Here is a 16,205-nt window from a genome sequence, read left to right as displayed (position 1 = left end):
AACTTCACTAATTCCCACTATATCTAACTTTAACCTATCCATTTCCCTTTTTAAATTTTCAAATCTACCTGCCCGGTTAAGGGATCAGGCATTCCATGCTCCGATCCGTAGAACGCCAGTTTTCTTTTTCCTGATAACGACGTTCTCTTGAGTAGTCCCCGCCCGGAGATCCGAATTGGGGCCTATTTTACCTCCGGAATATTTTACCCAAGAGGACGCCATCATCATTTATCCATACAGTAAAGCTGCATGCCCTCAGGAAAAATTACGGCCGTAGTTTCCCCTTGCTTTCAGCCGTCTGCAGTACCAGCACAGCAAGGCCGTTTTGGTTAATGTTGCAAGGCCAGGTCAGTCAATCATCCAGACTGTTGCCCTGCAACTACTGAAAAGGCTGCTGCCCCTCTTCAGGAACCACACGTTTGTCTGGCCTCTCAACAGATACCCCTCCGTTGTGGTTGCACCTACGGTACGGCCATCTGTATCGCTGAGGCGCGCAAGCCTCCCCACCAATGGCAAGGTCCATGGTTCATGGAGAAGGAGCATAATTGAAAACAGAATACATTCGACAAAAGTGGCTAGCACACTAGACTCGGATTCGGGAGGATGGCGGTTCAATCCCGTGTCCAGCCATCCTGATTTAGGTTTTCCGTGATTTCCCAAAATCACTCTAGGCAAATGCCAGGATGGTTCTTTCGAAAGGGCACGGCCGACTTCCTTTCCTAATCCGATGAGACCGATGACCTCGCTGTCTGGTCTCCTTCCCCAAACCAACCCAACCCAACCCAACTCTGCATGGGTCAAAAATCTTTCTCTTTACTTTGCATCACTCACTCAGATTTTTTTTTTATGTGAAATGTGGGAGTTTTGATTTTTTACCTTGACAATTCTTTACTTTGCATTACTCTCTGATTGTTTTTTTGTCACCTTTTACGTGAAATGTGAGAGTTTTAATTTTTTACCTTGACAGTTCAATAATCTGTGGTTTGAGTTTTGATTTTTCTACCACAATTCCCCAGTTTACATAACCATCACCGAATATTTATATATTCGCTGTTAAATTTGAAGCACTTGTGTGTTCCATCATAGCTTATGCTGTACTCTTCATTTTCAGAAAAAATTTTGCTCCAGCTTCAACTGTCCCTTGTAGTTAGACTGCTTTGACTGGCCAAGACACTGCCACCCTCCAGTCTTGTACTCTAGACTAGCAAGTTATATATATCTAACAGTCACACATCGCACCCTGAATGAGTAAGGAAAGTCAGTTTATCATTTATTTGGTCTTTGACATTAGGTCACAACTGAACTTAATTATCCATTTCCCTTTCTTCCAGTGTGGTACCTCTTAACAACACTCTCTCCTGACATCATGCAAACATAGATTGGTTAATAGTTTCTTGTCTCTCCCTAGGATTAGTGTGTGCTTAGTTACTGACAGTAATGAGAACCTAAGCCATAGTCTCTGCCAAATTCATTGTCCCTTCATACTTGCATAACACACTTGGGTTATCAGTGTAATTTGGTGCCACCATCCAGTTGTTATTAAAATTTTGAGATACATTGTGTGTCATTTGACCATAATTCAATTCATAAATATAAGTAGCAGTATTATCTTTTTGCTGTTTCTCCCAGTTACTTTTATTTTGGTTCCAATTACATAACCGTCATCAGAGTAATATACATTAGTCAAGCAAATTTTAAAAATTCCGGAATACTTGAACAGTCTCACAAGTTCAACATACTAGTTTTTCTTTAACTGCTCTTGGCTATCGGCTGTTCAGTACGTACTAAAGATTTGCTAATTGTTTCATTGTCATATTCAATCTGATTGATTAGTCACTTGATAAAATCATGATAACATCCTATGATTCTTTACAAACTTGTTAGCTTTAAACATTTCCAAGCTGTTGATGTCCAAAATTTTGCTTTAGTACACTCCTCCTTAATTGTTCAGACATTTAAAACCCATCCAATTTCTGTAGTGACCAGTGCAAAGCATTTCCTTGTCAGTGATTAATAACAAGCAGTATTTTCCTCTTAAAAGCCCCCCAGGGGGTCCACAACTCTTTTGTGGATACGTGCGTGGCGAGCACGGGGCCCCGAGCCATTGCAGCCTTCTTTCTCTCCCGGGCTGCATTTCCTTTCCCTTCCCCTCCTTTCCCCTCCATACCCCTTTCCCCTCGCCCTCTCCTCTCCCTCTATTGGTGTCCTTGCTTATGTTGGCCCCCGCTATCCTCCTGGTTCTGTTGGTTTTACACTCCGGCTTTGTTGCGTAATCATCTCCTCCTTTTGGCATTCCTTGGTCCCCCTCTGGGGTTTGACCTCCATTCCAAAATTTCTCTTCCGTAGTGTGAGCCATTTGGGGAAGAGCACCTTACCTAGTGTCTCCGACGTGTGCCCTCCTAGTACATTCCACCTTTTCTTTTACGTCGTTGTCTGATGCTAGGGTGCATAGCCAGCACGGTAGCCAGCCCGTGTGGTGGGGTCGCTATGTACCCTTTTGGTTGAGCCCCCTGAACACACAGGGATCACACTTCTGATACCTGAGCTGTGACCTCCTCATGCATGCCTTGGAGTGGTTGCTCGTCATCCTGGAGCATCGGAACTCCCGGCAATGGCCGCCGTGCCAGACGGCCCTTGCTGTGGCTGGGTGGCGCCCGTGAGGAGAGCCCCTGATCGGAGTGGGTGGTATCAGGGCGGACGCTATGCAGATGAAACGCATACGGGTCCAAAACTCTGGCCGCTCTTCTGCGGCCGTCTCTCTGCGTGGTACTGATTCCTCAAGTGCTGCTTCTCTTGCCTCTTCAGCCTTCCCTTCCATGGCTACCCCCTGGGAGGAGGGTCAGGCCCGTCGTCTAGGGGCAAAACCTTTCCCCCATTATCTAGTTTGCACCAGGACTGATGGAGATACTTTCACCAGTGTCAAGCCTTTATTCTTTGTGGAACACATTGAAGACAAGTTCGGCGAAGTGGACTCCCTGAGCAAGATGCGGTCGGGTTCGTTGCTGCTAAAAACTGCTTCGGCTGCCCAATCTGCGGCCCTTCGTGCCTGTACCCATCTTGGCACAATTCCCGTGTCCATTACCCCTCACCAGTCTCTAAATATGGTACAAGGTGTGATTTTTCACAGAGACCTCATCCTTCAAACTGATGAGGAACTTCGGGACAATCTCGGACGGCGGGGTGTTCACTTTGTTCGGCGTGTTCAGAAGGGTCCTAAAGATAATCGTATTGATACTGATGCCTTTATCCTGGCCTTTGAAGGGGATACTCTTCCTGAGAAAGTTAAGATTAGGGTCTATCGCTGTGATGTGAAGCCGTACATCCCACCTCCTATGCGGTGTTTTAAGTGCTTGCGTTTTGGCCACATGTCTTCTCGCTGTTCCCAGGACCCTCTCTGTGGTGACTGTGGACGTCCACTCCATGAGGGGAGTCCCTGTGTTCCCCCTCCTGTATGTGTAAATTGTCATGGTAGTCATTCTCCACGTTCAGCAGATTGCCCAGTCTATAAGAAAGAAAAAAAGATACAGGAGTATAAGTCTCTTGATCGTTTAAGCTACACAGAGGCCCGTAAGAAATATGCACGATTGCACCCTGTGTCCATGACATCTAGTTACGCCTTGGTTACATCTTCATCCCTTGCTCCCCCTTCCTTACCCCCATCCCGGACCCCTCTCCTTCCCCCCTCCCCTGCGGCTCCCACACCTTCTCCTCTGGGCGCTGCTCCCCCTCCCCAGCCGGAGAAGTGTCCCACTCCTTCGGCGTCTGCCGGTCAAGGGCGCCTCTCCCGGGATGCCCCTTCCCGGCACCTCCCAGGTCAAAGGTCTGCTGCAGCGCGGCGACCGCGAGAGCCGCGGTCTATCGGCCCCCAGGTCGCCCGGTCTCTTTCTGTTCCTGATCTTGCTGCAGCTGGCTCCATTATGCCACACAGCCCTCCTCGATCTCAGCCTGAAAAGAAGAAGAAACATAAGTCCCGGGACAAAGAGCCTCTGGTGTCACCGGAGGTCCCTTCCCCGACTTTACAACCGGATTCTGACCTGTCGTTTATGGATGTCGCCCCCTCCTTGTCGGTGACGGGTGGGGACCCGGCGGTATGACTGGATTTAGCATGTTCAGCCCTCATTTAAACCATCGTTCTGTGGTTCTCCAATGGAATTGTAATGGCTACTATCGTCACCTTCCGGAATTGAAATCCCTTCTTTCGTCCTACTCAGCAGCTTGTGTGGTTCTCCAGGAATCTCATTTTACTGATGCTCACTCACCGACCCTCCGTGGGTTCAGTGTTTTCTGTCGAAATCGGGTCGGACCCTTGCGGGCTTCTGGTGGCGTTTGTACGTTGGTCCGTACAGACGTTGCTAGCACGTGGATTCCTCTCCAAACTACATTGGAAGCGGTTGCTGTTAGGGTCCACTTAGACTCTGCAGTCACAGTATGCAATCTTTATCTCCCTCCTGACAGGACTCTTACACCTGCTGCCTTAACCACCCTTCTTCAGCAACTTCCTCCTCCCTTCCTCCTCCTTGGGGATTTTAATGCTCATCATCCTTTGTGGGGCAGTGCCTTTCCATCTAGACGAGGTCTTCTTATAGACCAATTTATTGCAGACCACGACCTGTGCCTTCTTAATGATGGCTCCCCTACTCATTTCAGTGCTGGTCATGGTACCTTTTCTGCCATTGATCTTTCTCTTTCTTCTCCCTCTCTCCTCCCTTCATTACACTGGTCGCCACACGACGACCTTTGTGATAGTGACCATTTCCCGTTGATTATCACGCTCCCTTCCCGCTCCCCGATGGACAGGTTACCTCGTTGGTCTTTCCACCGCGCCGATTGGCCTCTATATACTGCACAGGTCGAGTTTTCTCCCTCTTTGTCGGGTTGTATTGATGACGTCCTACGTGACGTGTCTGACGCGATTGTTCGCGCTGCTAACCTTGCTGTCCCGCGCTCATCTGGACAATTTCGTCGTCGGCAAGTCCCGTGGTGGAGTACGGCCATTGCCATTGCCATCCGTGATCGCCGTCGAGCTTTGCAACACTTTAAGAGGCACCCATCTGTAGCCAGCCTTTCTACCTTTAAGCGCCTTCGCGCTAAAGCCCGTTATTTAATCAAACAGAGCAAGCGGATATGTTGGGAACGATTCGTTTCTTCCCTTGGTTCCACTGTCCCTCTGTCACGGGTATGGGCTACACTTCGCTCTCTCCAAGGTTGCCATCGGCAGTCCACCCTCCCAGGCCTTCACCTCCCAGATGGCATTTGTACGGACCCATTAGTTCTCGCAGAACATCTTGCGACCCATTTTGCAGTGGCATCAGCGTCGGCCTCCTATCCAGCTGCTTTCCTTCATCAAAAACAGCAGGCTGAAGCTGTCACCTTATGTTTCACCACTTGTGAGTCAGAATCTTACAACGAACCTTTCACTGAATGGGAATTTCTTTCTGCTCTATCTTCTTCTCATGATACGGCCCCTGGCCCAGATTCCATTCATAACCAGCTGCTTCAACATCTCAGTGCTCCACAACGGCGCCATCTTCTTCGGGTGTTTAACCGTATCTGGCTCCAGGGTGACTTCCCTTCTCAGTGGAGGGATAGCATTGTGGTTCCTGTCCTTAAGCCTGGTCAGAACCCCCTATCTGTTGACAGCTATCGGCCAATTAGTTTGACCAATGTTGGTTGTAAGTTACTTGAACGGCTGGTAGCCCGTCGGCTCACTTGGGTCCTCGAATCTCGGGATCTATTGTCCCCTTACCAGTGTGGCTTTCGAGAGGGACGATCTCCAATCGATCATTTGCTTCGCTTGGAATCCGCAGTTCGGCAGGCTTTTTCCCAGCGCCGCCTTTTGGTTGCGGTGTTTTTTGACCTTCGCAAGGCCTATGACACGGCCTGGCGCCATCACATCTTACTAACCCTTCATCAGTGGGGTCTTCGGGGCCCACTCCCGATTTTTATCCGCCAGTTCCTGATCCATCGGTCATTCAGAGTTCGAGTTGGTACTGCTTTTAGTTCTCCACGGACCCAGGAGACGGGCATCCCACAGGGTTCTGTCTTGAGTGTCCTTCTTTTCCTCATTGCTATCGATGGACTTGTGGCCTCTGTCGGTCCCTTGGTCGCCCCTGCCCTGTATGTGGATGAGTTCTGCATTTGGGTTAGTTCCTCCTCGATGCCATCTGCAGAACGGCAGCTCCAGGTGGCTATACGGCGTGCCTCTGCATGGACCCTCTCACACGGGTTTCAATTCTCTCCTTTAAAATCGCGGGTGGTCCACTTCTGTCGCCGTACTACGGTCCACCCTGATCCAGAGCTCTATCTCGCTGCACAAAGATTGCCTGTGGTTCCACAGTTTCGTTTCCTAGGTCTTCTTTTCGACAACAAGCTCACTTGGCTGCCCCATATCAGACTCCTGAAGGTAGGATGTTTCCGTAAACTCAATGTCCTTCGCTTCCTTGCCCACTCCTCTTGGGGTGCGGACCGTTCCCTCCTCCTCCGTCTTTATCGTGCTCTAGTTCTGTCACGTTTGGACTATGGTTGTCAAGTTTATGGTTCAGCTGCTCCTTCCACGCTGCACGTGCTGGATCCAGTCCACCATCGTGGTATCCGTTTGGCCACCGGTGCCTTCCCTACTAGCCCTGTTGATAGTCTCCTGGTTGAAGCTGGGGTCCCCCCCCTTTCTGTTCGGCGGTCCCAGCTTCTGGTGTCTTATGCCCTTACTATCCGTTCTTCTCCCGCTCATCCTTCCTATTCTATCCTATTCCCAGACCATGGACGTCGCCCGCCTGACTCCCGCCCTCGGGCGGGTCTACCGGTTGGGCTGCGCCTTGCGTCTCTTAACCGTGATTTTCGGCTTCCTTCTTTGTCCTGTCTTCCTCGCTCCCTCCCCTCCACCCCTCCTTGGTTAGTTCCTCGGCCTCGAATTCGGATGGATCTCCGCCGCGGTCCGAAAGATTCCATCCCCCCGGTGGTGTTCCGTTCCTTTTTCCGCCAAATTTTATGGGAGTTTCGGGATGCTGTTGTTTTTTACACTGATGGCTCTAAATCTGCTGATCATGTTGGGTATGCCTTCACGTCCTTGTGTGTGTGTGTGTGTGTGTGTGTGTGTGTGTGTGTGTGTGTGTGTGTGTGTGGTGTTGACGAAGGCCTTAATGGCCGAAAGCTTTATCTGTGACACTCTTTTCGTTGTGCCTATCTGCAACCCAGCATCTCCACCATATGGTGAGTACGAACTTTCCTTTTCATAATATTATTGTATATCTGAAAACATTTATTAGACTAATGTGTAAAAATTTGAATAAATCAGTCGAAAATTTTTCAAAATTTTTGTTAACAACATCACACATCAACTTCTCTTTGTTGAGTAGTATAGATTTTAAATATATATTTGCATGTTACATACAATAAAATATTATAGCCTATGTGTGTCCAAAGGTTCAAGGGTACCAACATTAAAATCTGACTTTTGCGCAAGGTAGAAGAGCTTTCAAAGATGCTTCAGCTATTTCGTGGTTTCTTTTAAGAGGATGGTTGGTTGGTTGGTTGGTTGTTTGAGGTTAAAGGGACCAAACAGCAAGGTCATCAGTCCCTTGTTTCAAATAGACTCCATTCTGCTAACAGGACATCTCAGTATAGTCAGAAAAATAAAACGGAAAAAGGGGAAACGTAAAAGGGCAGTCACATTGTCATTAGTAAAAACAAATGAGGGAAGTTGGCAAGAGAACGAACCCAACACTATGCTGAAGCAGCATAGGCAAGACCACCTGTGACTTAAAAGGTACAACTGCTATAATGCTATAATGTGACTGGATGAAGTGGAATTAGTGGGTGCAAACGTATATAACAGAGAAAGAGGGGGGGGGGGGGGGGGGGGGGAGGATGGGTTTGTAGGATGAGATACAAGATCATGTGGCAAGGCGCCCGCAGGAAGTAAGAAGTCAAAATATGGAAGACTGAAGTAGGGAGAGTGATCAGTTTGAAAGAATAGGACTAATTATATCGGAAGGAGTAATGTGGGACATAACGATGCTGCACGAAAACAATCAATATGGTCTTGTAGCCATCTGTTGTGCGTAGCCGAGGCAGTTGATACAGTGTGGCTTGCAAGTAGAGTATGCAGTGTGGTTTGTAAGGCGACAAGAGAAACACAGGAAAGAAGAGAAAGAAGGATGGCTATTGAGTATAGTGATGCATAAGAAAATAGTAACAAAGGAAAACAGCACTGGGTTAGGATCGAAGAAAAGCCGTCGGGCAAAAATCAAACACTGGAAAATTAGGAAGGAACGTAACAGTATTATGAAAAGAAAAGTTGCTACTCTCCATATAGCAGAGGTGCTGAGTTGCAGATAGGTACAACAAAAAGATTGTCACAAATAAAGCTTTCAGCCCGTAAGGCTTTGATCAAAAATAGATCACACACACACACACACACACACACACACACACACACACACACACGTGGACATGCACAGACGCAACTCACACATGCAACTGCAGTCTCAGGCAGTTGAAACCACATTGCGAGCAGCAGCACCAGTGCATGATGAGAGTGGCGACTGGGTAGTGGTAAGGAGGAAGCTGAGGCGGGGAGGGGGAGGGACAGTGAAGTGCTGCTGGTTGGACGGTTGGCAGGGGAGAGTTGGGGGCGGGGATAGTGGAAAAGGAGAGAAGTAAAAAGACTGGACGTGATGATGGAATAACGGCTGTATAATGCGAATGACAACAGGGAAGAGGCCAGATGGGTGAGGACATTGACTAACAAAAAAGTTGAGGCCAGGAGGGTTACGGGGACATAAGATGTATTGCATTGAAAGTTCCTGCCTGCACAATTCAGAAAAGGTGGTGTTGGTGGGAAGGATCCATATGCCACAGGCTGTGAAGCAGTCATTGAATAAAGGAAGTCATGTATGGCAGTGTGTTCAGCAACAGGATGGTCCACTTGTTTATTTGCCACAGTTTGTTGATGGCCATTCATGCGGACAGACAGCTATGTTGGTTGTCATGCCCACATAGAATACAGCACAGTGGTTGCAGCTTAGCTTGTAAATCACATGACTTGTTTCACAGGTAGCTCTGCCTTTGATAGGATAGATGATGTTAGTGACCAGACTGGAGTAGGTGGTGCTAGGAGGATGTAAGGCACAGGTCTTGCATCTACTTCTATTACATGGATATGAGGTAAGTGGTTGAGAGTATCTCCCACCACCTCCCAAAGCCCCACATGCCAGCCACAGAGAAGCATTCCCCTTGTAACTCAGTACTATCCAGGACTGGAGCAACTGAATTACATTCTCCACCAGGGTTTCAGATACCTCTCGTGCCTGGAAATGAGAAATGTCCTGCCCACCATCTTTCCCACCCCTCCCATGGTGGTATTCCATAGTCCACCAAACCTATACAATATACTCATCCAAACCTATACAATATACTCATCCTTCCTTACACAACCTTTGCTCCCAAACCCTTACTTCAGTCATACCCCTGCAATAGACCTAGATGAAGGACCTGTCCCATACATCCTCCCACCACTACCTACTCCAGTCCGGTCACTAACATCACCTATCCCGTCAAAGGCAGGGCTACCTGCAAAACCAGTATGTCATCTAGAAGCTAAGTTGCAACCACTGTACTGCATTCTATGTGGGCATTGACAACCAACAAGCTGTCTGACTGTATGAATGGCCATCGACAAACTGTGAACAAGAAACAAATGGACCATCCTGTTGCCGAACACACTGCCAAATATGGCGTCCTTCATTTCAATGACTGCTTCACAGCCTGTACCATATGGATCCTTCCCACCAACACCAGCTTTCCTGAATTGTGCAGGCGGGAACTTTCCCCACAATATGTCCTATGTCCCCGTAACCCTCCTGGCCTCAAATTTTGTTAGTCAGTGTCCTCACCTATCCAGCCTCTTCCCTGTTGTCATTCGCATTACACAGCCATCATTCCGCCATCACGTCCAGTCATTTTAATTCTTTCCTTTTCTACTACCCCCATAGCTCTCCCCTGCCCACCGTCTAACCAGCAATACTTCACTGTCTGCCCTCCCCACTATACTACCTCTCCCCCTCCCTGCCCCAGCCTCCTCCTTACCACCACCCAGTAACCACTCCCATCATGCACCAGTGCTGCTGCTACTCACAGTGTGGTTGCAGTTGCCTGAGCCTGAGACTGTAGTCACGTGTGTGAGTTGCGTATGTGCGCGCGCGCATGGGCGTGGGCGTGGGCGTGGGCGTGTGTGGGCGTGTGTGTGTGTGTGTGTGTGTGTGTGTGTGTGTGTGTGTGTGTGTGTGTGTGTGTGTGTAGTCTATTGCAGACAAAGACCTTAATGGCTGAAAGCATTATTTGTGACAGTCTTTTTATTGAGCCTATCTGTGAGTCAGCATCTCCAATATATAAAAATCTCGTGAAGTTCTTGACTAACTTCTGAGTTTTACATGAGGCTCTCTAAATAATCAGTCAGATGGATGTATCATTGGAGTCTTCCGCGACGGCATACGTGAATAAAACGTTCTCGGTTTTCAAGACGCTTCAATTCGAATAAAATCCTTGAGCTTTTGATGACCATCTCCACCATCGTCGTTAGGAGTTCACCGACTGCCGGGGCTGCTACTTCCTCCTTATATATAATTTTAAACAAAAAGTGTGTTCACAACTGTTTGCTGTTCCGTTTTCTTCATGAACGTCAGTTCTGACAGATGATACAAAAGTTCTGTGTATGGCTTACTGTCATGTTATTGAATACTACTGCAGAATTTGTATCAAGCAAAACTTCATAATCCTAAATATTGGCAGATTTAACTATGCAGAATACTGTCGTTGAAACTACTATCCTCACAGATTCAGCTGCAGGAGAGATCACTAACCAATTATCTCTACTAATTTCCCCATATGTTTTAAGAAACTTCAGTTCCCAATCAAGTTTTCATTGATTGTAACAATAAACTTGTCTCATGGTCTGTGAGAGAGGGGAGGAGGAAGGGAAGGAGATGAACAGTGAGGGGGGAGGGGCCGCATGCATGTGAGATTTCATGAACGACAACTTAGGTGCTAATCTTATAGTCACAGTAAACAACCTTTTTTTTCCTACATCTACAGTTATTGCCAACTTTTAATTCTTTTACTCAGTCAATTAAGATCCACCACCAGTCGGGAAAAAACACTTTCATTGCAGTACACATCCTGTGTGTTCTGACAAGTTTTTTTCACTTGTAAACTCTTCATTCAAACCCAATTTTTGGATGACAAACCCACTATGTAATCTTTCTTTATACGCAGAATGTAGGTGGCTTTACAATTACCACCTGCTTCATGTCTTTGGGATGAAACGCTAATAATTTGCATATCTAAGCATGTAATACAGTTTCTGGAAATTTGGCATTAGTTCTGTGCTGCAATTGCAATGGCCAGCATTGCATATAAACAGTAATCTAAAGTATGTCTTTTTCACTCAAAACACTAACCACCTTATATATTGTTAATGGCTTTTCCCCCTATTCATTTATTTTCATGAAAAATGTCATCCAATTTGCGAATTGCTTTGTCTTAGTTGTAACTGGTTGAAATGAAATGAAATGATTATATGGCATTATTGGCCAGAAGATTGTGTCATCGTGCAAATGAGTTTTTCGTGAGAAATAAATTACTTGTCGACTACTAGATTACTGTTCGCTGAATTTTATTTACTGCTTCAGGAGCCTTATGCACAACAGAGGGACGTTTCAGTAATTTTGAAGCATTTGCTTTCAGCCATGTGACAGTTGCCAACTACACTGTAGCAAACATTTTTGCTTCATTTTTATTGTGGTATATATAAAATAGCTTCAAGGGAGGTATTAGAGATTCTGAGTCACACATACCTCTCATTATATTTGGTAGACAGTTTTTTTACTTTCTTAAAATCCACTAAGATTGGAAAGGTTTCCAGATTTTGTCGTCTTATGGACACTCTTGGAATGATGTTTCATTTCTAATAAATTTGAAGTTTCCTTATCCCATATTTCGTAGATTAGCTAAGTTGTAAGACATAGAACACATGAGACTGTTTGTCTTACTCTCTTTGAAAGTGTATTCTTTGACTGAGAAATTTGAGACTGTATGTAATGAGTCCTAAGTTCCCTGTCTTTACCTCTGAATAATGAGGGGAATCTCAGTTAAACCTACTTTCATAGTACAGCATGTGACATGTAAGTTTGGTCCATTGCCATCCATCATTGAAAAATATTAACCATTTTGTACATTATGTATGTGACAAGTACATGAACTAACACCAAGTACACCATTTTTGTTTAACTTTTAGAGCCGCATATTACACCACCTAGTAAGACATACAGCAAATCACCAAAGAAATCAGGTGATGTCCCTGAGGAAGACGAACAGTTTGATCTTCTGAGGAAAACGCCAACATTTCTGCACAGCAGTTCTGCTACTGGAAAACCAAAGAAGATATTAAATAAAGGTATTGTACTGCTAAGCAAGCAAGTCCTGAGCTTTTTAAAATCTTTGTTTAACAGGCATTGAATTGCATGGGTTAGCTGTCTGATAGACTGAAGTATTTTAGATTAGATTCAGTTTTCATTCCACAGACCCAAAAATGAGACGATTCTCATGGCTGTGGAACAGGTTAGAAAATATAATGCAAAAATGTAAAACATTTTAATATAATATTCACTACCGTGGTCATTTGTCAGGAGATTGTCAAAATATGTGAATAAATTACAGTAAATTGGAACTGCTAATGAAATTTCCTGGCAGATTAAAACTGTGTGCCTGCGGGTTTGCAGGAGAGCTTCTGTTAAGTTTGAAAGGTAGGAGACGTACTGGCAGAAGTAAAGCTGTGAGGACGGGGCGTGAGTCATGCTTGGGTAACTCAGTTGGTAGAGCACTGTCCCGCGAAAGGCAAAGGTCCTGAGTTCGAGTCTCGGTCCGGCACACAGTTTTAATCTGCCAGGAAGTTTCATATCAGTGCACACTCCGCTGCAGAGTGAAAATCTCATTCTGGAACTGCTAATGTTTACAGAATTAGTACGTGGTCAGAATGAAATGTAGTAATGCAACTTTTAATAAATTTATTGTGTACAAAATGCCTAATCTTGATTATAGTGACCAAATGCTGTCACAGCCGAAATCTGACAGACATGTTTATGTAAGCTGGTCAAACAATCCCTGTTAAGATACTCATGTGTAGAATAGAAGTTCCTATCAAAAAGTCTTTCGAACTCTGTTTAAAGCAGTGTTCAGAATACAGTGTTCCTTGAACAGATTTATACATGCTGTTCTTGAATTTACACTACAAACGAGTCTTATTACATGCTTATGCACGCTAAAAAACTTTTGCTCGGTTTGAGTAGTTACCCCAGAATGTGATCCTGTATGACATAATAGAATGAAAGTATGCAAAGTTTTTACATTTATGTCTCGTACGTCTGACATCTTTCTCACTGCAAATACAGACTTGTGTAGGCACTTCAGCATTCCTACAGTATGCCCTTCCAAACTAAATTTATTGTGCAGTTGTACTCCCAGAAATTTAACACTGTCAACGTTTTCCATATCTTCATGTTATTCACTTGCTGGAAGGAAATCTCTTACAGGTTCTGAAGTGCATGTAGTGCGTTGTTGCAAAATTTAATGACAGTGAATCAGCTTTGAAATGTTTATTGTCATTGAAAATTTTATTAGCAGCCATTTCTAAATCTGTATTTGACTTGCTATTTATTGCAATGTTTCTATCATCTACAAGCAAAACAAACTTAGTGTCTGGCACTGTAACAATTGAGACGTCACTAATGTACACCAGAAAATGCAATGGACTCAAGATGGAACGTTGAGGAACACCACATGTAATTAATTCCCAATCAGATGATGACAGCTTACTGCACAGGTACCCTTTGTTTCCTGTTAGTTAGGTAAGACGAACCATTTTGTAGCACTGCCAGTGACACAATAATATTCTAATATAGTTACGAGAATGCTGTATGTCACATAGTCAGAGGCTACTGACAAGTCACAGAAAATGCCAGTAGCTCTTAATTTGTTATATAATGAATTAAATGCATTCTCACTATACATGTAAATAGCCTTCTGTGTATCAGAACCCTCAAGGAACCCAAACTTTGACTTGGGCAGTATATTATTTGCAGCTACATGCTTAAGAAGCAGCTTGAACATGACCTTTCCAAATATTTTTGAAAAATCCAGCAAAAGTGAAACTGTTCAATAGTTTACCAATATCTCTGTATCCTCCTCCTGTAAAGCGGCTTAACTTCAGTGTAATTTAGCCACTCTGGAAATGTTCCACTCATAAGATATTGATTACACAAATAACATAAGATAGAATTCAACTCACATGAGCACTCTTTGATTAGCTTCATTGATATGTTGTCATAACCACTACAATACTTTGAGTTTATGGATTTTATGATGCTACTACTTGTTTAGGCGATGTGAGTGTCATTTCCATGTTACTGAAGTTATTTGTAAAGGCTGGTGTCCTATATTCCATTGCACTGTTTACTGAACCTGATAATCCCAAGCTGCCAGTAATAGAAACGAAGTACTTGTTTAAATGCGAACATTTTTAGGTTAGGCTTTACCGTGACTGTTACTGACATTAAATGAAACAACAAGTTTACTGTTACCAGTCACCGTTTTATTTTTACCACGACGCGTTTCGAAGGTTTAAACCTCCATCATCGGGTGGATTTACATTAGTTAGTATTACATTTGTGTGTGTGTTCTGTTACGATTTTGGAGGAACTTGTGGCACTGCCTAGTGGAGAAACAAGACACTATTTCAGAATATGGTTTTGGATTACTTTTGACAAAAAATTAAACTGATATCTAATGGCAAACTATAATAAGTAAACTAGAGTACCTCCAGTGGTCACAGGTTCCTTTTGCTTTCGTAACACTTCACATGTATACTGCCGCATTTGTAAACAAATATGGCGTCTGGAATCAGCTGGGTGCAAGGTTCGTATAGCAGAAGAGAAGACATAATCGCAAAGTGCAAAGAATATACATCGTAACAACATTATTACAGAATAATTGTTCAAAGCATTTGGAGGTGTTTGTTTTGCGGTGTCGAATATATGTGTGTGTACTTCAGGTGGTATATAAATCCAATTTTGAAAAGTTAAAACAGCTAAACATTCGCACTCGTTTACACAACCAGGTGAAATGTTAAAATGGCTTAAACTTCATACTTGATAATAACAATTAGGTGAAATGTTAGACTTGAATTACAATGATCATATTGGCTACAGCAGTAAAATCATACATAGATGACACTCCTTGGAGAAAGATAGAGAGAGAGAGAGAGAGAGAGAGAGAGAGAGAGAGAGAGACAGAGAGAGGAATGAGTGAGTATATGAGAGCAAACATTTACATGGCAAGGCGTCTTAAGATTACATGTTGCATATATGATCTGCCTAAACATGTAATCTTAAGACTCCTTGCCATGTAAATGTTTGCTCTCATATACTCACTCATTCCTCTCTCTCTCTCTTTCTCCAAAGAGTGTCATCTATGTATGATTTTACTGCTGTAGCCAATATGATCATTGTAATTCAAGTCTGTAACATTTCACCTAATTGTTATTATCAAGTATGAAGTTTAAGCCATTTTAACATTTCACCTGGTTGTGTAAACGAGTGCGAATGTTTAGCTGTTTTAACTTTTCAAAATTGGATTTATATACCACCTGAAGTACACACACATATATTCGACACCGCAAAACAAACACCTCCAAATGCTTTGAACAATTATTCTGTAATAATGTTGTTACGATGTATATTCTTTGCACTTTGCGATTATGTCTTCTCTTCTGCTATACGAACCTTGCACCCAGCTGATTCCAGACGCCATATTTGTTTACAAATGTGGCAGTATACATGTGAAGTGTTAAGACAGCAAAAGGAACCTGTGATCTCTGGAGGTACTCTAGTTTACTTATTATAGTTTACCATTAGATATCAGTTTAATTTTTTGTCAAAAGTAATTCAAAACCATATTCTGAAATAATGTCTTGTTTCTCCACTAGGCAGTGCCACAAGTTCCTCCAAAATCGTAACAGAACACACACACACACACACACACATGTAATACTATCTAATGTAATTCCACCCGATGATGGAGGTTTAAACCTTCGAAACGCGTCGTGGTAAAAATAAAACGGTGACTGGTAACAGTAAACTTGTTGTTTCATTTAATGG

The 16,205-nt window shown here is 44.2% G+C and overlaps 1 protein-coding gene across 1 annotated transcript in view; it reads left to right on the top strand.

The window, feature by feature from the left end:
• LOC124789735 (disks large-associated protein 5-like) overlaps positions 1–16,205 on the top strand; it is a 200,698-nt gene that overhangs the window by 173,535 nt on the left and 10,958 nt on the right. The window contains exon 10 of the mRNA XM_047257186.1: positions 12,290–12,448. Coding sequence (XP_047113142.1) covers positions 12,290–12,448 — 159 coding nt within the window. The remainder of the gene's footprint in view (positions 1–12,289; positions 12,449–16,205) is intronic.

The sequence above is a fragment of the Schistocerca piceifrons genome, chromosome 3 (assembly GCF_021461385.2).
Source record: "Schistocerca piceifrons isolate TAMUIC-IGC-003096 chromosome 3, iqSchPice1.1, whole genome shotgun sequence".
Lineage (NCBI taxonomy): Eukaryota > Metazoa > Arthropoda > Insecta > Orthoptera > Acrididae > Schistocerca > Schistocerca piceifrons.
This window is presented reverse-complemented; position numbering and strand designations above follow the sequence as displayed.